This window comes from Somniosus microcephalus, chromosome 12 (genome assembly GCF_052327205.1).
Source record: "Somniosus microcephalus isolate GS21.2 chromosome 12, FLI_Smic_1.0, whole genome shotgun sequence".
NCBI classification, from domain to species: domain Eukaryota; kingdom Metazoa; phylum Chordata; class Chondrichthyes; order Squaliformes; family Somniosidae; genus Somniosus; species Somniosus microcephalus.
Genome location: NC_140998.1, coordinates 140504930 through 140524798, shown reverse-complemented (window position 1 = coordinate 140524798; position 19869 = coordinate 140504930). Strand labels below are relative to the sequence as shown.

The following is a 19869-nucleotide window of genomic DNA, read 5'->3' as shown; positions in this document are numbered from 1 at the left end:
CCTTGGGAAGACAAACATTTTCTCGTGAGGGGTGGCATTGGTGGCAGTGCAGAGCAGTGACCGAATCGAGTGGAGCGCATCGGGGAGCACCTCCTGCCAGCAGGAGGTCGGAAGGCCCCTAGACTTTAAGGCTAGTAGGGCGGCCTTCCAAACTGTTGCATTCTCTCTTTCCACCTGTCCGTTCCCCCGGGGGTTGTAACTGGTGGTCCTGCTTGTGGCTATACCCCTAGCGAGCAGGTACTGGCGGAGTTCGTCGCTCATAAACGATGAGCCCCGGTCGCTATGGATATAGCTGGGGAAACCGAACAGGGTGAAGAGGCTGTTCAGAGATTTAATGACCGTGGCACTGGTCATGTCCGGGCAGGGGATAGCGAACAGGAACCGGGAGTACTCGTCAATGATGTTGAGGAAGTACACATTGCGGTCGGAGGAGGGGAGAGGCCCTTTGAAATCGACGCTCAGGCGTTCGAAAGGGCGAGTGGCTTTTATCAGGTGGGCTCTGTCTGGTCTATAAAAGTGCGGTTTGCACTCAGCGCAGACTTGGCAGTTCTTGGTCATGGTCCTGACCTCCTCAATGGAGTAAGGCAGGTTGCGGGCCTTGATGAAGTGGAAGAACCTGGTGACCCCCGGGTGGCAGAGGTCATTGTGGAGGGCCCTCAGCCTATCGATCTGCGCGCTGGCGCAGGTGCCACGCGATAGGGCATCTGGGGGTTCATTGAGCTTCCCAGGCCGGTACAAGATCTCGTAATTGTAGGTGGAAAGTTCGATTCTCCACCTCAAGATCTTGTCATTTTTGATTTTGCCCCTCTGCTTGTTGTTGAACATAAAAGCAACTGAACGCTGGTCAGTGAGCAGGGTAAATCGTTTTCCAGCCAGGTAGTGCCTCCAATGACGCACAGCCTCCACAATAGCCTGGGCCTCCTTCTCAACTGCGGAGTGTCTGGTCTCCGGGCCCTGGAGGGTTCGTGAGAAGAATGCCACAGGTCTCCCCGCCTGATTAAGGGTGGCGGCCAGAGCGAAGTCGGACGCATCGCTTTCCACCTGGAAGGGGATGGATTCGTCCACTGCGTGCATGGTGGCTTTGGCAATGTCTTCCTTGATACGGTGGAAGGCTAAGCGGGCCTCTGCCGTCACGGGAAAAGAGGTGGACTTGATCAGCGGACGGGCTTTGTCTGCATAGTAGGGGACCCACTGAGCGTAGTAGGAAAAAAACCCTAGGCACCTCTTCAGAGCTTTTAGGCAGTGGGAGTTCCATAAGGGGACGCATCCGGTCCGGGTCGGGACCGATGACCCCGTGTTCCACAACACAGCCAAGGATGGCGAGGCGGTCTGTGCAGAATATGCACTTCTCCTTGTTATATGTCAGGTTCAGGAGTTGGGCGGTGCGGAGGAATTTCTCGAGATTTGCGTCATGGTCCTGCAAGTCATGGCCGCAGATGGTCACATTATCTAGGTAAGGGAAAGTGGCCTGCAGCTCGTTTTGATCGACCATCCGGTCCATCTCCCTTTGGAAGACGGAGACCCCGTTAGTAACGCCGAAGGGAACCCTAAGGAAGTGATAGAGGCGGCCGTTTGCCTCAAAAGCAGTATACTGGCGGTCTTCAGGGCTGATGGGGAGCTGGTGGTACGCTGATTTCAGGTCAATGGTCGAAAAGACGCGGTACTGCGCGATCTGGTTGACCATGTCAGCTATGCGGGGGAGTGGGTAGGCGTCCAGCAGGGTGTAGCGGTTTATTGTTTGGCTGTAGTCGATGACCAGGCGTTGTTTCTCGCCGGTCTTAACGACTACAACCTGGGCTCGCCAGGGGCTGGAGCTGCCCTCAATAATCCCCTCCTTCAGGAGCCGTTCCACTTCGGTTTTGATGAAAACCCTGTCCCCGGCACTGTATCGCCTGCTCTTTGTGGCGATGGGCTTACAGTCGGGGGTGAGGTTAGCAAACAGTGGGGGGGGTGGGACTCTGAGTGTGGAGAGGTTGCATCTGGTGCGCGGCGGGCAATTTCGAGGCAGCTGGCTGCGGACTGTGAGTGGGGGGAGGGGGCCACCGTACGCCATCGTAACGCTTTTGAGGTGGCACTGGAAATCCAACCCCAGTAGAACGGCAGCGCAGAGGTCGGGCAGGACCAGGAGTTTAAAATTATTGAACACAGTCCCGTCTACTACTAGTGTCACCACGCAGTAGCCGCCAATGTCCGCTGACTGGGACTCGGAGGCCATAGAAATCCGCTGGTGCGCAGGCAGGACGGGGAGAGAGCAACGCCGCACCGTGTCGGGGTGGATGAAGCTCTCTGTGCTCCCGGAGTCAAAAAGGCAGTTTATTGCATGGCCGTTTACCTTAACGTCCATTTTGGACCGAGCTAGCTGGTGCAGTCTCGTTTGGTCCAGCGTCACAGAGGCCAGCGTAGGGGTCGGTGTGTCGCTGCGAGTATCAGATTGGGGGGGGGGGGGGGGTTGGCGATCTGCTGCGTCCCGGCTGGTGTCCAAGATGGCGGCGTCCATGGTTCCCATGTGGCTGGAGTCGTCCAAGATGGCTGCTGCAGCGGTGGTTCGCACATGGCTAGGGAGGCCCAAGATGGCGGCCCGCACGGCCCACACGCGGCGCTGTTGGGGGCCCAAGATGGCGGCTCGCACGGCCCACACGCGGCGCTGCTGGCGTTCGGGGTGGCTTTGGCCTTGCAGACGCTGGCGTAGTGTCCCTTTTTCCTGCAGCCCGAGCAGGTCGCATTCTTCGCCGGGCAGCACGCTCTGGGGTGTTTGGCCTGGCCACAGAAGTAGCATTTCTGGCCTTGGGATACTGCTGTCTGGCTTTGGGACACTGCTGCGGTAGTTGGGCCGTTGTTGGGCTGTGGCTGGGATGGCACGGTGCTATGGGGCTGTCCTACCGTGTCCCAGGTTGTCGTTCCCTGCGGCGTCCACGGTGCAGAGGAGTAGGCATCCATGCCCCGGAAGGCTGCGTCCAGCGTTAGTGCGATGTCGGAGGCTTTGTCGAGGGTGAGGTCACTCTGCTCCAGCAGTCGCTGTCGGGTGTAGTTGGACCTGTGGCCCGCTACGAAGGCATCCCGGATCAGTTCCTCCGTGTACTTAGTGGGCGTTACCGCCTTACACCCACAGGCCCGGCCAAGCACGGACAGTGCTTGGAGGTATTCCTCAGTCGATTCCCCAGGTTGTTGCTTGCGACTCCCCAGAAGGTGCCTAGCGTATACTTCGTTCACAGGGCGCGTGTACTGGGTCTTGAGGAGCTGGAGGGCGGCTGTGTACGAGGTCGAGTCCCGGATGACTGAGTACACTCGGTGGTTCACCTTGGAGAACAGGTCAGACAGTTTGTCCGCATCCGTTTCGACTGCAGTGGAGGCAGTCAGGAATGTCTCGAAGCACGTGAGCCAGTGAGCAAACTTGGTGGAAGCGTCCGCTTCCCGACTGTCCAGGTCCAGGCATGCTGGTGTGAGGATCTTCTCCATTATAAAAAATTTAGTTAATAAAATTGATGCGCCATCAATTACTCAAAAGACTGAAGTTGAGCGAGTAACAATCAGGCTTTTATTAACTAAAGAATGAAGGTCTTGTCTCGAGTGGTCGACCCGTCCAGAATACTAAGGGACTGGGAGGTAGTCACTTATATACCTGGAATAGTGGGAGGAGTCAGCCGAGGCATGTCCAGACCTGTACCTAGTGGAATACACATACAGACACAGACAGGTTATAACTGGTTTACCACAGTCCCCTCATCCAAATCATTGATCTAGATTGTGAATAGCTGGGGCCCAAGTACCGATCCTTGCGGTACCCCACTAGTCACAGCCTGCCATCCTGAAAAAGACCCGTTTATCCCTACTCTTTGTTTTCTGTCTGTTAACCAATTCTCAATCCATGCTACAGGAAACTCGATTTACCGGCACCTAAATAACCGGAAATCTCTGTTAACCGGCAAAATTCAGGAGTAGGTTCAGGCAAGTTTTACTTCATGTAAGTGGCCTGTTCCTGGATCTGTGGCCAGGTTCCTGCACCTGTTGCTAAGCAACAGGGATGCTTGGATCTTGTGGTAGGGTTCCTGCACCTGTTGCTAAGCAACAGGGACGCTTGGATCTTGTGGTCGGAGTTCCTGCACCTGTTGCTAAGCAACAGGGAAGCCTGGATTTGTTGCTGTGTACGGAGCTCTCGTACCTTTTACTATGCCGGATAAAGAAGAGATTCCTGTAGTATGTTACCCCCAATTCCATGGGCCCTAATTTTGTTCACCAACCTCTTGTGTGGGACCTTATCGAAGGCCTTCTGAAAATCCAGATACACCACATCTCCCGATTCCCCTTTGTCTACTCCATTATTTACATCCTCAAAGAACTCCAATAGATTTGTCAAACAGGATTTCCCTTTCATAAATCCATGTTGACTCTGCCCAATCTTACTACAGGAAACTCTTTTTTTTTATCCGGGACCGGCGTGGTGCCGGTTTATCAAACAGTTCGGATTATAGAGAGGTATAGTTAAAAGGTACGAGAGCTCCGTACACAGCAACAAATCCAAGCTTCCCCGTTGCTTCGCAACAGGTGCAAGAAGCCCAGCCACAGACCAAGTGTCCCTGTTGCTTAGCAACAAGTGCAGAAACCCCCGATTACACAGCCAAGAATCAAGAAACTTGGACATGAAGGAAAACTTAACTGAACCTACTCCTGAATTTTGCCAGTTAACTGAGATTTTCGGTTGTTTGGGTGCTGGTAAATCGAGAGTTTCCTGTATTAGTTTCTAAGTGCCCAGTTATTGCATCCTTTAACAGATTCCAGCATTTTCCCAACTACTGATATGAGGCTAACAGGTCTGTAGTTCCCCGTTTTCTCTCTCCCTCCTTTCTTAAATAGCGGGGTTACATTTGCTATCCTCCAATCTGCAGGAACCATTCCAGAATCTATAGAATTTTGGAAGATAACAACCAATGCGTCCACTATCCCAATGGCCACCTCTTTTAAAACCCTAGGATGTAGGTCATCCGGTCCTTGGGATTTATCAACTTTTAGTCACATTAATTTTGCTAGTACTGTTTTTTTTTTACTAGTAATAATTTCTTTAAGGTCCTCATTCTCGCCACACCCTTGGTTTTCTCGTATTTCTGGGAGGTTTTTTGTGTCTTCCTCCGTGAAGACAGAAACAAAGTACAGGAAACTCTTTTTACCAGCACCTAAATAACCGGAAATCTCTCTTAACCGGCAAAATTCAGGAGTAGCTTCAGGTAAGTTTTACTTCATATTAACTGGGGTTCCTGGATCTGTGGTCATGTAACCGGGGTTCCTGCACCTGTTGCCATGCAACAGGGACGCCTGGATCTGTGGCCGTGAAACCGGGGTTCCTGTACCTGTTGCCATGCAACAGGGACGCCTGGATCTGTGGCCGTGTATGGGGCTCTCGTACCTTTGTAAGTATACCTCTCTGTAATCCGGACTTTTTGATCAACTGGCAGCACGCCGGTCCCGTCGGTGCCGGCTAATAAAAAAAAGAGTTTCCTGTATTTATTTAATTTCTCTGCCATTTCCTCATTCCCCATTATAAATTCCGCCGTCCCTGACTGTAAAGGACCCACATTTACCTTCGCCAGTCTTTTCCTTTTCACATACCTATAAAAGCTTTTACAATCCGTTTTTATATTTTTTGCTAGTTTGTGCTCATATTCCATTTTCCCTTTCTTGGTTCCCCTTTTGCTGATTTCTAAAACGATCTCAATCCTCAGGCTGACTGCTTTTTCTGGCAACTTTATAAGCTTTCTCCTTTGACTTAATACTAGCTTTAATTTCTTTTGTTAGCCATGGTTGGATCACTTTTCCTTTTGGGTTTTTATGCCCTAGAGGAATATATGTTTGTTGCAAATTATGCATTATTTCCTTGAATGTTGGCCATTGTATGTCCACCTTCATACCTTTTAGTGTAGTCTCCCAATCTACCATAGCCAACTTGTCCCTCATACCCTTGTTGTTTCCTCTGTTTGTTTAGATTGAAGACCTTAGTTTCAGATTGGACTACTTCACTCTCAAACTTAATGTAAAATTCAATCATATTATGGTCACTTGTCTCTAAAGGCCCCTTTACCACAAGATTATTGATTAGCCCTTTCTCATTACACAGTACCAGATCCAGAATAGCCTGTTCCCTGGTTGGTTCCTCCACATACTGATCCATCTCGCATGCGTTCCAAGAATTTGTCCTCCACACCATTAGTGGTAATTTGATTTGCCCAGTCAATATGTAGATTAAAGTCCCCCATGATTACCGTATTACCCTTGTTACATGCACTTCTAATCTCTTGATTGATACTGTGCCCTACATTACCATTACTGTTTACACATTACACAACTCCCACCAATGTTTTCCGCCCTTTGCGGTTTCTTCGCTCCACCCAAACTGATTCCAGTTCTACATCACGATCTGCCAAGCCAAGATCTTTTATTTCTACCGTACCGATCTCATCCCTTATTAACAGTGCTGCGCCACCTCCTTTTCCTTTCTGTCTGTCCTTCCTAAATGTTGAGTACCCTGGAACATTCAGTTCCCAGCTTTGGTTACCCTGCAACCATGTCTCTGTAATGGCAATTACATCATACCCATTTACTTCTATTAGTGCCATTAATTCATCCACCTTGTTGCGAATGCTACGTGCATTTAGATAAAGTGCCTTCAACTTTGCCTGTTTAATATTTTTCTGCACTTTGACCCTCTTTACTGTTGGCCTTTGTTTCTGCTCCCTACTAGTTTTGCTGACTACTTTTCTAACTTGCACGTCCAGCTTTGTTTCTCTCCATTCTGGGCCCACACTTAGGTTCCCAGCCCCCTGACAAACTAATTTAAATCCTTCCCAACAGCACTAGCAATCCCCCCTGCGAGGATATTGGTCCCGGTTCTGCCGAGGTGTAACCCGTTCAGCTTGTACAGGTCCCACCTTCCCCAGAATCGGTCCCAATGCCTCAGGAATTTAAATCCCTCCCCTCTGCACCATCTCTCCAGCCACGCATTCATCTGGTCTATTCTCCTATTTCTGCTCTCACTAGCACATGGCACTGTGGGAGTAATCCGGAGATTACTACCTTTTTGAGGTCCTGCTTTTTAATTTATTTCCTAGCTCCCTATATTCTGCTTGCAGGACCTCGTCCCTCTTTCTACCTATGTCATTGGTACCGATATGGAACCGATACATTTAGGTGAAATGTTAGGGAAAGCAAAGGTGAAGCAAGGGAACTCCTCCTTCCAATCCTCACCCATCTAACTCCCAGCATTCTGTTCAAGTCGCACTGCGAAGCCTGTTTTTATAGGCCCTTAAACAAGGGAGCTAGCTGAGCCCTGCTACAGGAGAACTAGTTTAACCTAGTTTTCCTAATTTACTGCCTTCAGCTGCTCTGATTTATCCTCTGCCTTCTCCGGTGCTGCCGACTCCTACCGTCTCTCACCCTAGCTCCATCTTTAGTCTTCCTTCATCTCTTAACAGTCTTGCCCTCACAACACCACTGAAACTCCTGCATCTCCTCAGTTGCTAAAGTTGCCTCCACGAAGCTCCCCTTCCTCTTTCATTCCAACAACAACTTGTATTTATGTAGCACCTTTAACGCAGTGAAACGTCCCAAGGCGCCTCACAGGAGTGTTATAAGACAAAAATGATCCCGTTAAGTAGCGCTGGTGGGATACTGATTTACATCATAATCTGCATGCTGCTGGCGGTCGTTGGGTGCGCAGGTGCAAGCCCCTTTACCAAGATGGCATCCCGCGCATTTCCCTTCGGAAGCATGCGCGTGAATCTCGGGGGCCATTTTCAACCACGAGGGGGCCATGTAGCGGCCTAAAAATTTCAAATACATCTTTTACCTTCAACAACTGTTACCTCTCTATAAAGCCCAATTCTGTCAAGACTTGAAACTATTCCCACATCGGGGAAGGATTCTAAACAAGGCGCAAGAAAAAGCTCATCGTCAAATAGGTGAATCTTCTCTCAATTCCAACTTCCAGCCTCCAACCTCTCTCTATTTGCAACCCTTCTTGTCTTTTGTTAACAATATTCCTATAGCCATTGCTTTTCTTTGTTCCTCCTAAACACCAAATATGTTCTCCTATATGCCCTTGCTCCATCCTGATTCCTCATTGTTGAAATCTCAATTCATCTCACCGCCTTCTACTCTTAATTTATTCTTTCCATAAACTTGAGAACTGTGGAACTTCTTACCTCTATGGCCGAAATTTTACCAGCGCTCAGTGTGTGGGTTTGGAGGCGTGTCCGCTGTCATAATTGCAAAGATTGACAGCGGGTCGGTATCCCGCTGCAAACCCGCCTCCTTGTCAGTTCCCCAATTGTCGGGTCTGTCATCCCACCAAGTGGCGGGTCAGCCAATTTAGATACTTAAAAGCTTGTTAAAAGTAGTAAAGCACCATTTTCCCATGTACTTACCATTTTACCAGGTTTTTAACGAGGTTCCCGGAGAGCGGGTATCACGTCAGGTAAGTATGTCGTGATCGCAATGACTCTCCATTGCTGTGAATAGGTGACAGCTGCAAAAGTTGTATAAAACCTACCATTTCACAGCTGTTCACTTCCCAATCTTAGAAGCTGTCGCCTTCATGATTTGGAACTCACTTTTGAGCTGTATGCAGTTTGGAAGTGTTTAGAATAAACTCTCTATCCACTGTCACCTCCTTGGAGCAACCTCTCTCACCATTGACGGATCGCTTCTGTCATCTCAACTTCAGCTGTCATCTATTCCAGTAACATCGGTGCCCTTGGAAAAAATCTCACCTTGGTCCTCAGAATCCCTCCACGATCAGCCGCAACACCAACATCACCAGACACACCAGCATCACCAACAACAACACCAACTTTCTCCACAATCACCTGATGCTGCACAGGACACAGAGCATCAGCACCTGACAACATTGCTGCCAAGGAGGCCAGCGATGGCATCACCATGACCAGATTTACTTCACTTGACGCTGTACACCCTGGCTGCCACATGATGCACCAGGTTGGCATCACCCCACACCAGCACCATGAAGTATCCCTACAATGTCCAAGCCATTCCTTTCACACTCTTCACCATTGTGGGGGGAGGATGGGGGTTGGGGGGGGGGGGCGGAAGTTATGTCTCACCATTCACTGCAACTCACTAAGCCACTTCCAAAGGTGCACACAAACCTGTCCAAGAATGCATAGTGTTGAAAATAAAGATTTCAGTGTTTGACAACACATTACCAGAAACTTCACATGAACATTGGCTAAAACACCCAGGTGCCTACCCTTGTGTGTTAGTTGGTATGCTTGCAGTAGGATGAGGGTGAGTGTGAGGGGTGGCTCGTGAGATGGCAAAGTGATAATGTAGATAGAGAGGGATGGGTGGAGGTGCAAGGTAAGTTGGTGTGTGTAAGGATGTGCAGGAGTAGGTTAGGGAAGGTAGAGTGATGGGGATGTGATGAGTAGCACAGCAGGTTGAGTGTGGCTTTGCAGTAATGTTTTGTGATCTACCGAGATCATTGAAAGGTTTGCACCACTGCAGCCTGGTCCTCGTGACGACAACCCTGCTCGTGTCCTCCTGTGCAATGTGCAACCAGGTTGCGTTGGTCCCATGGGGAGGTCTCTTTCGCCCATGGGAAGGAAAGAGGATCTCCCTGCGTGCTGTAATTCCCTCCATAAGCATATGGAGGGAGTCATGGTAGAGCCTGGGTACAGCCATGCACCTTTGTGCAGTCCTTGTCAGTGTTTGCAGCACCTCAATGCTGCAGAACACTAACAGCACAAATGTCAAAATCAATTTGGACATGGTTCATTTTAGGAAACCGGCTGATGACGCGTCATCAAATGACGTCATCAGACCTGCTTCCTTTTAATTGGCCGGGAACCTCGCAGGGCAGACGCAACAAGCCCAATCAACGGAAAATTCTTCTCAGAGTGGGATGGAGCTGGGTGCTGGATCGCAACCCACCACCTTCATCGACCGCACTGAGCCAGCCTCAGTAGGCGAAATCACAGCCTTAGTCTTTTTCTACAATCTACACGCTTTTTGAAACCCAAGCTTGGCATCACCTAAGTAATCCCTTTCTGCTTCTCATCTTCTCTCTTACTGTGTTTGAATTTGGTGGTATCCTGCACTCTGTTTCTCAATATAATGGGGGAGAAATTAGGCTCTGTAGCTCCCGTTTTTTAGCCACTACGTAGCCTCCTAACGGTTGAAAATGACGTCCGAGATGCTCGCATATACTTCCGACAGGAAGTGCGCTGAACGCCATCTTGGTAAAGGGGTTTGCACATGTGCACCTAGCGACTGCCAGCAGCATGCAGAGCAGGCAGATTATAATGTCTATCAGTATCCCACCAGCGCTACTTAAAGGGTTCGTGAACTACTTAAAGGTTAGTTGCTGGATTATTTCTTCTGGCTGTTGGTGCAATTGCACGCGTTTGGAGCTTTCCTATATTTGCCGAAAGTTTCAAGAGTCTACAGGGAGTGGTTTGGCTGGTGCTGAAGTACTTCTTTGTTGATTTAAAAGCATGTGCTCAAACTAGTTGCTTCCAGACATGGGTGGCCTGGTAGGCCTTCCTCTTGGAAGGGATACAGGGAGAAAGCAGGGACAGGGTACTGAATTTGGATGATTAGCCATGATCTCATTAAATGGCGGAGCAGGCTCGAGGGGATGAATGGCCTACTCCTGCTCCTATCTTCTCTGTTTCTATGAACGTGACTGGGAGAATGAAGAGAGGCCACGCAGAGCAGGACAAGCTGCTAGAAGGAGGAAGGGGAGAAGGTCTCTCAGCAGGAGGCCATATCCGTCAAGGGTCTTTAGGAAGCAATTCTCTTAGTTCAACTTCAACGACAGCCAATGCTTGAGACATCTTCACTTCACTGAAGACGTCGTGACTGAAATCTGCCGCTGCTGCAGCGACAACTGCAACCTCAGAGCAGGACAAGGACAGCATTGCCTGTGGCTGTCAAGGTGACCATGGCTCTGAACTTTTCAATGTCTGGCTCATTCCAGGCTGTTGCTGGAGATATGACCAACATCCTGCTGTATGCAGTACACTGCTGCATAAGGGAGGTCACTGAGGCTCTCTATACAGAGAGACAGCTTCATCTCATTCCCTCTTGCCAGAGGCAAGCAGGCAGAGTGAGCACAAGGGTTTGCTCGGATTGCAGGCTTCCCCATGGTGCAGGGTGCCATTGACTGCACGCTCAGTGCTTTGCATGCGCCTCATGTCAGCTCAGCCATTTCCATGAATAGAAAGGGATTCCACTCCCTCAATGTGCAGCTCATGTGTGACCACAGGCAGCGCATCATGCAGTTGAATGCCCGTTTTCCGGCAGTATTTACTGTTCATTCTGCTGCAGTCTTCTGTGCCAACTGTATTTGACCCACCACGGCAAGTCAAAGGCTGGCTACTGGATGGCGAGGGTTATCCACCAGTGACCTGGCTCATGGCTACAGAACTCATGCACACGTGCACAGCACGTCCAAATGAGAGCCATGCTGCCACATGGAACATTATAGAGTGCACCATCAGCACCCTCGGGGAACGCTTCCACTGCCTGGACCGCTCCAGAGGAGCCCTGCAGTGCTTAGCTGAGTGGTTATCACGATTTGTGGTAGTATGCTGCATAGTGCATAACCTGGCCATTAGAGGAAACAGCCCTTGCCCCCATCTATCAGGTGAAAAGGTGAGGAGCAGGAGCATGAGAAAGGAGGAGGAAGTGGAGGAAACAACGTAGACAGCCTCTTTCTGCCTGGGCTCTACTTGATGAAATAATAAATGAGCGATACCAGTAACCTCAACTACAGCTCCCCATTCACCAGCAGTTACCTTTCCTCTATCACTGACCATCACATCGTCCTCTTTCTGACAACACAAAAATAAAAGCCACCAGAAAATGCACATTCCTATCCAAATTTATAAATTCAATAATGACATGATGCATACAAAAATAAACTAATCACCCTATGCATTCCCTTAGTGCTGGTCTTCCATCTGCTTTTGCCTATCCTAGTACTTCTACGAGGTGCTTCCCCAGTGGTTGCATGCAATCCACTGACTGGGCAAGTTCCAGTTCTTAATTATCTTAAATGAAAAAGGGACATGGGCTAGATTGTGGTGAGGGGAGAGAAGAAAGTAAGAAGTACGTGCTTACACCCTCTGCAGCTTCTCGGTCAGAAGAGATTGAGGGATGAGGGAGGAGTGGGATGAGAGCAGGAGGATTAGGTATGCTGATACCCTCATCAATCGCTTCAGCCATGGCCTCAGTGATGCCCCTTTCCACGATAGCCAGCATGGTGATCTCCATGGGGGTTAAAACATGCAGGCGCACTTATCCTTCGTTCTTTGCTGCTGCCTGCTGTTCTGCGCCACCTTCTCCTGCAAGAAAGAGGGAAATGTATCAGTGAGTGTCCTGCAATATGTTTGGGTGATATGGCTGTCATGGTTGAATAGCTGTGTGTACGAGCTGAGAGTGTGAGGCTTGCAGCAGTGTTAAGTGCGAGAGTGTGTGGTAAAGCATATGAATTGTAGGGTTGAGTACTGATTCACAGAAATTGTTAGTAGATGGGTGATGAGGGTGTAGTGAATTGAGCAGTGGATGAGGCTAGCAGTGCAGTTGTAGGATATGCCATTTGAAGATGAACTCGCTGACCATAACTTGTATGAGATCATTAAACATCTTCCTGCACTGCACACATGCACTTGGAGCAACACTCCTGGCATTGGCCTCTGCCGCTGCTTCTCCACACTGCCTCCTGAGCAGCTGTCTGGAGGGCCTCCTGCCCCCTGCGGATACAGGACCTCTTTCCTCCTTTCCACTTCTTCCACCAAGACCTCCAGTACATGCTCTCCCGTGTGATCAGCCGTTCCTCAAAGTATCAGAGCGCAGAATCAGTTTTCAAATGACTCCCACCATTTCTTGCAGCCACAGTGCACCTCCCTTTTAAGAGGTGCAGGCTGCCTTTAAGTAGTGCTGGACACTTACGATATTGGGCCCCCTGCTGATGCGCGCAGGCAATGAACAGCGCGGGGAGTGCTGGCGGCACACCGCAACCATTTGTTTACCATGCTGCCTGCAACTCGATGAATGGACGCGGGTTAATAGCGCACCATGATCCTCCCCATGCCTGTTTTCTGGGGTTAGCTAATTTATCCCCCACTTTTTAAACATCTGCACTTGTGGAAAAAGTGAACCAACATATTGCATAAAAAGAACCTGTGTCTGAGTGGCACCCAGCATATAAATCTATATATAATCAATGGTTATATAGCATGCTTCATCCTTAATGCAAAACAAACTACCTGTTTTATAGTTTTCCAGGTGCCGTTTATTAATTGTTTAATGGTTGGGTGAAGCTTCCTATCTGGAGATTAAGCGAGTGCTAATTATGTGTTGTGTTTCAACAACAAAGTATTAATTCATGTACATTTGAACATCAATTGTGGCATCACTCCAGATAAGAAGTTAAATGCCTCAAAGTACTGTTTTGTTTTGGTAAATCATTGTTTTTCATAAACTCATATTTGCAGTGCTCTCATTTGGTCTCCTTGCTTGCTCTCCCCTCTCTCTTCCCAGGTAGAGACTTGTTTGCCAGTTTGATTATTTAGCCATAGTTTGAGAGCCCACTGATGGTTTTAGTGACAGTCATGCAGTCTAGAACTACTTTCTTCCTTCTGTTAACCATTTCTATACTTCCAACAACTTCTTGCATTTACGTAGTGCTGCTCATGTTGGAAAGAAGTCTCGGAATGCTTTGGTGCCGAGAAGAAAACAAATCAAAGACCAATTCATTAATGTTTATATTATCATATAAAAGCATAAAAAAGACAGGGATGAAAGAAGTCTTTTTGCACATTGAGGTTCATACTCTTCATACTTTGCTTGGTAGATTATTTCAAACATTTATCATTATTTAAAGCAAAGTTTCCTGATGCCAGTACAAAATTTAATTCATTTCCATTTGTGTCCTCTGGATCTTGATGTACTTTTGAGCTAAGCTGCTGCCTATTTTCAAAATGGGATGCAAAACCAACCCAGCCAACCACAGATACATAAGCCTTACATCAAAACTGCGTAAAATAGTGGAATAAGTTATCAGGAGTAAACTTGAGGCCAACCTCAATGATAACCTAGTAAACAGCAGCTAACATGGATTCAGAAGGGTAAAATAGAAACATAGAAGATAGGAGCAGGAGTAGGCCATTTGGCCCTTCGAGCCTGCTCTGCCATTCAATGCGATCATGGCTGATCATCCAAATTCAGTACCCTGTCCCTGCTTTCTCCCCCATAACCCTTGATCCCTTTAGCCTTAAGAAATATATCCAACTCTTTCTTGAATATATTTAATGAATTGGCCTCTACTGCCTTCTGTGGTAGAGAATTCCACAGGTTCACCACTCTCTGGGTGAAGAAATTCCTCCTCATTTCTGTCCTAAATGGCCTACCCCTTATCCTTAGACTGTGACCACTGGTTCTGGACTCCCTGACCATCGAGAACATCCTTCCTGCATCTAGCCTGTCCAGTCCTGTCAGAATTTTATAAGTTTCTAAACTCCAGCGAGTATAAACCCAATCGACCCAATCTCTCCTCGTGCGTCATTCCTGCCATCCCAGGTATCAGCCTGGTGAATCTTCGCTGAACTCCTTCCATGGCAAGAACATCCTTCCTCAGATAAGGCGACCAAAGCTGCACACAGTACTCAAGATGTGGTCTCACCAAGGCCCTGTGCAACTGCAGCAAGACATCCTTGTTCCTGTACTCAAACCCTCTTGCTACGAAGGCCAACATACCATTTGCCTTCTTAACCGCCTGCTGCTTACCTTCAGCGACTGGTGCACAAGGACACCCAGGTCTCGTTGCACTTCCCCTTCTCCCAATCTATTGCCATTCAGATAATAATCTGCCTTCCTGTTTTTGACACCAAAGTGGATAACCTCGCATTTATCCACGTTATATTGCATCTGCCATGCTTCTGCCCAATCACCCAACCTGTCCAAATCATCCTGGAGTTTCTCGGCATCCTCCTCACAGCACACATGTCCACCCAACTTTGTGTCGTCTGCAAACTTAGAGATATTACATCTAGTTCCCTTGTCTAGATCATTAATATATATTGTGAATAGCTGGGGTCCAAGGACCGATCCCTGCGGTACCCCACTAGTCACTGCCTGCCACTCGGAAAAAGACCGTTTATTCCAACTCTTTGCTTTCTGTCTGCCAACCATTTCTCTATCCAAGTCAATACCTTGCCCCCAATCCCATGTGCCTTAACTTTATACGCTAATCTCTTTACATGCTAGTCTTTTTGACACAGTGAGGCTCCTACTCTTCATACTTTGCTTGGTAGATTATTTCAAACATTTATCATTATTTAAGCAAAGTTTCCTGATGCCAGTACAAAATTTAATTTATTTCTACTTGTGTCCTCTGGATCTTGATGTACTTTTGAGCTAAGCTGCTGCCTATTTTCAAAATGGGAAGCAAAACCAACCCAGCCAACCACAGATACATTAGCCTTACATCAAAAATGCCATCTGACCAACCTCCTCGACTTTTTGGAGGAACCGACATCCCAAATGGACATGGAAAACCCAACAATGTGGTGCATTTCACAAAGTTCCACACCAAAGGTTGCTACATAAACATTGAAAGCAGTGGAGATTTAGAGTAAAAAATGGGAATACAGGAGAAATTCGCTGAATGATGGGAAGCAACGCATACTTGTCAGTGAATTTATATCAGGAGGAAGGCAAGTGCTGACTGGTGCCCCAGGGATCTGTTTTAGGCTGTCTATTGTTCCAATTGATAATGATTTATTTGGAAGCTCAGTGCAAACTGGTCAAATTCACAGAACACCAAACATGAGTTAGTTAAATCTGAGGAAGCAGCTCGGGAAATGCCAAATGAGTTGGGCAAAATATACAAGTGGGCAGAACAATAGCAGATGAAATTTAATACATGTGTAAAATGCTATAGATAGGGAAAAAAATTAGCAACATAAATATTCCATGAATGATGTTGAATAAAATGAAGTTGAGGAAGATGTAGGAGTTTTAATAGACTCAGTATTCAATATGTCCAGTCACTGCCAACCACCAATCAACACAGCTAATAGAATATTGAACTTTTAAAAAATTTGTTCATTAGTAAAATAGTAGAGCACACGTTGGAACCACTGAGTCTACTAAAACCCCGAGAACTCCTCAGCTATTATCTCAGGTTGAAGTAGACTATTCACAACCTTGGCATCCTTTTTGACCCCGAGCGGAGTTTCCAATTCCAACTTTATCACAAAGACCGCCGACTTCCACCTCCATTACATTACCCATCTCTGCCCCTGCCTCAGCCCATCTGTTGCTGAAACCCTCATCCATGCCTTTGTCACCTCCCAACTTGACTATTCCAATGCTCTTCTGACCGGCCTCCCAACCTCCATTCCATAAACTTCAGCTGTTCCAAAACTCTGCTGTCCATATCCTAACCCGCACCAAGTCACAATCACCCATCACTCTTGTCATTGCTAGCATACATTGGCTCCTGGTCCCCTAATGCCTCAACTTTAAAATTCTCATCCTCGGGTTTAAATCCCTTCATATACTCATCTCTCCCTGTTTCTGTAACCTCCTCTAGCCCTATAACCCTCTGAACTCTGCGTTCCTCCAACTTTGGCCTCTTGTGCATCTCAAAATCCGTACACCCTACGATTGGTAGCCGTGCCTTAGCCGTCTAGGCCGTAAGCTCTGGACTTCCCTCCATAAACCCTTCTACCTGTCCACCCGTCTTTCTTCCTTTAGACCTTCCATAAAACCTAACTCTTTAACCAAGCTTTTAGTCATCCTGCCTAATATTTCCTCCTTTGGCTCAGTACAGATTTTTGTCTATTTACACCTCTGTGAGCACCCTGGGGCATTTTTCTATCATAAGGTGCTTTAATTAAAAAATGTGGCTTTGTTATTCTGACCGGTGCTTTATAACTCCAAAGCATGACCTTAAAGATTGAAGTTGGCAAAGGCTATTCTGGTTTCCATATGACAATATCAGGGCAGTCATGATCATTCTGTAATGTGTGAGGTTTAAGAGCAGATTGCCTGCTTCACGAGATGAACTATGAGATGGAAATGGAGCAAGAGGTGTTCTGTTACGTTGTAGTAGAAAATGGTTGAACGTCTTGACTATGAACTTTAGTGCTGGTATACAATACTGTATTGCCTCCTTGCCATCCATTGTACCAAATTCAAGTCCTTGTTTAGAAATCCCTCCATGGCTTTGCCCCACCCTACCTCAGCAACCTCCTCCATCTCTATGTACTCTCTAGTCCTTCAGTTCTGGCCTTCTGCTTTGCTTCACTATCGGTTTCAGCTGCCTTGCCCCTACTCTCTGAAGCTCCCTCCCTAAATCCCTGCACCTTGCTACTTCTGTCCCTGGCTTTAAAAGCCAGTCTTTTTGATCATGCTTTCAGTCACCTCTCATAACTGCTCACTGTCAACTCTGTGTAAACTATGTAAAATGCCTGTATCAATGTAAGCTGTGTGTTGACAATGGAAACTATACCCATTTTTATGTATAAGTTTGCATTCTATATAAAACGCTGCATTCCCCACACAATCATAGTATAGTATAGATGCATTTAAGGGGCGGCTGGACGAGCATATGAGGGAGTAGGGAATAGAGGGCTACGCTGACTGATTTAGATGAGGAAAGACGGGAGGAGGCTCGAGTGGAGCATAAATGCCGGCATGGACTGGTTGGGCCAGATGGCCTGTTTCTGTGCCGTATATCCTATGTAATAACATTGTCTGCATCCTTTTCAGGTGACCACGAAGGGCTGCGAGACAGTCGAGATGACATTAAGGAGAAATGGGCTAGGCCAGCTTGGTTTCCACGTTAACTATGAAGGGATTGTAGCAGACGTTGAACCCTACGGCTATGCATGGCAAGCAGGACTCCGACAGGGCAGCCGACTGGTGGAGATCTGTAAAGTTGCTGTGGCAACTCTGACCCATGAACAAATGATTGATCTGCTGAGAACATCTGTAACTGTTAAAGTTATCATCATTCCACCCCATGAAGATAGTACTCCTCGCAGGTATGTTCGCTGAGCCCAGCCCTGTCACTCTAATCTAAATCCAGCTTACTGTCACCTCTGACACCAATGCTGTGCAGCGTCTAGCTGATCAACGACCACTAATTCACACTGGTGGTTACTGTGTTGTAAGATTAGAGTCAAACAGTTAACTTTAAATTTTAAAACTAACGGCTTAGAAGCAAACGAAATAAACAAAACAAAAAAACCAAAGTCTAGACATTACTGTAATTACTGGCAATAATAGAGGACGAATGGTTAATGGGTTCATATGGCACTCCCTGCCTACTATATTTTAATGTAAGCATTAACCCATTTATTTTAAATAACCCAGGAATGTTGTACAAACATGTTATGCGTTTATCTGCTGATATTGCCAGTGGTAATTTTTTAGTTCAAATCTTTACATGACATGGTTTACACTGCACCACCAGCTGATGGCTGTAGTGTATAGCTGGACGAAGAAACCGTTACACGATTCTTTGAGATTGTTGCTGTTCATGCCATTCATGTGGTCTATCTCGGAGACTATTTCTGTGCTTCAGATATCCAAGATGCTCATTTTCATAGTTTTTAGGAGCCATTAAATCAGTATGTATCTATTGGCAATCCATGGTGCTTCCCTCTGACTTAACGTAAGCCATCAAAGATCTTACCAAATAACTTGATTGTGGAGGGCCACCCGTATCAATAGGGCAGCCTTTTCCATGCCTGAAAAATTGACTGATCAGAATATATTCTCTGGATGAGCGGCTCCTACATTACACGTAGCTTTCCAGTTTAGAAAGATGCATAAACCTGGAAAGTCTCAAATCAGAGTCTTCTGCAGACCCTCTGGGCTGGATTTTCATTCAGAAGTCGGGAAGGAGGCGGGACTACAACTTTCGGGGTTGTAGTCCCGCCTCCATCGCCATCCGGCCAATCCACGCGATTTTCACTTGATTGACCTTGTTGAGCCCGCCCAGCGTGCTCAGCAGGCCAATTAAGGGCCACCCGGCAACAGGTGACGTCACAGACTGAAATTTAATCTGTCAAGACGTGCTGACAGATGAAATATCAGTGTTTCACAGCTGTTTGAAGCTGTCAAACACTGACAGTCTTACTTCTAACCTGAGTCCTTCTATGCAGACTCAGTTAGAAATCTAGCCCGCACTGGAAGCTGCAGGCTGTCACTTTTGACAGATTGCAGCCATTCTGCTTTCAGTGCCGGCTGAATGATGACTCCCGAAGCCTAGAGCAAGGAAGGCTGTAAAGTTAAGTACAGATAATTTAAACATCTTTACACACTTTAGACACACCAAACACACTTACCTTTGCACTCATGCACCCATCACTCACCTGAACACTGACTTCTCGACCCCTCCAACTCCTTCAACCCGACGGCCCGACGACTCTAACCTGGCGTGGTTTGGAGCCGTCGGGAATCCCACACGACACCCTTCAAAATAGGGATTAGGCTAAAAACTGCCTGTTAACTACCTGTTAACAGGCAGTTAATTGGCACTAATCCCTTCCCGCCTCGGGTCGGCGGGTACCAGTGCGGGGCGGGTACCCGCCTCCTTTGAAACTTACATGGAGGCGGGATGGTGTCAGGACCCCCGAATTCGGGATTTTAGCCCCCCGCACGCCTAAAAGCCCGCCTCACGGCACACTGAAAATCTAGACCTCTGTTTCACAGGGGTAAGCTTCAGATTGTCAACGGATCAGTCTGCTTGCCAAAGGAATGAATTTTGTTAATTCAGAAACCATGGGAACTATGGGATTTTAGCTTTGCGTCTAATGTCAGCAGCAATTTTGTAGCAACTCAGTT

The 19869-nt window shown here is 47.5% G+C and overlaps 1 protein-coding gene across 1 annotated transcript in view; it reads left to right on the top strand.

The window, feature by feature from the left end:
• Positions 1-19869, top strand: part of LOC147109567 (signal-induced proliferation-associated 1-like protein 1) — a 407870-nt gene that overhangs the window by 325901 nt on the left and 62100 nt on the right. Inside the window, 1 exon segment of the mRNA XM_086003627.1 lies at positions 17788-18062. Coding sequence (XP_085859753.1) covers positions 17788-18062 — 275 coding nt within the window.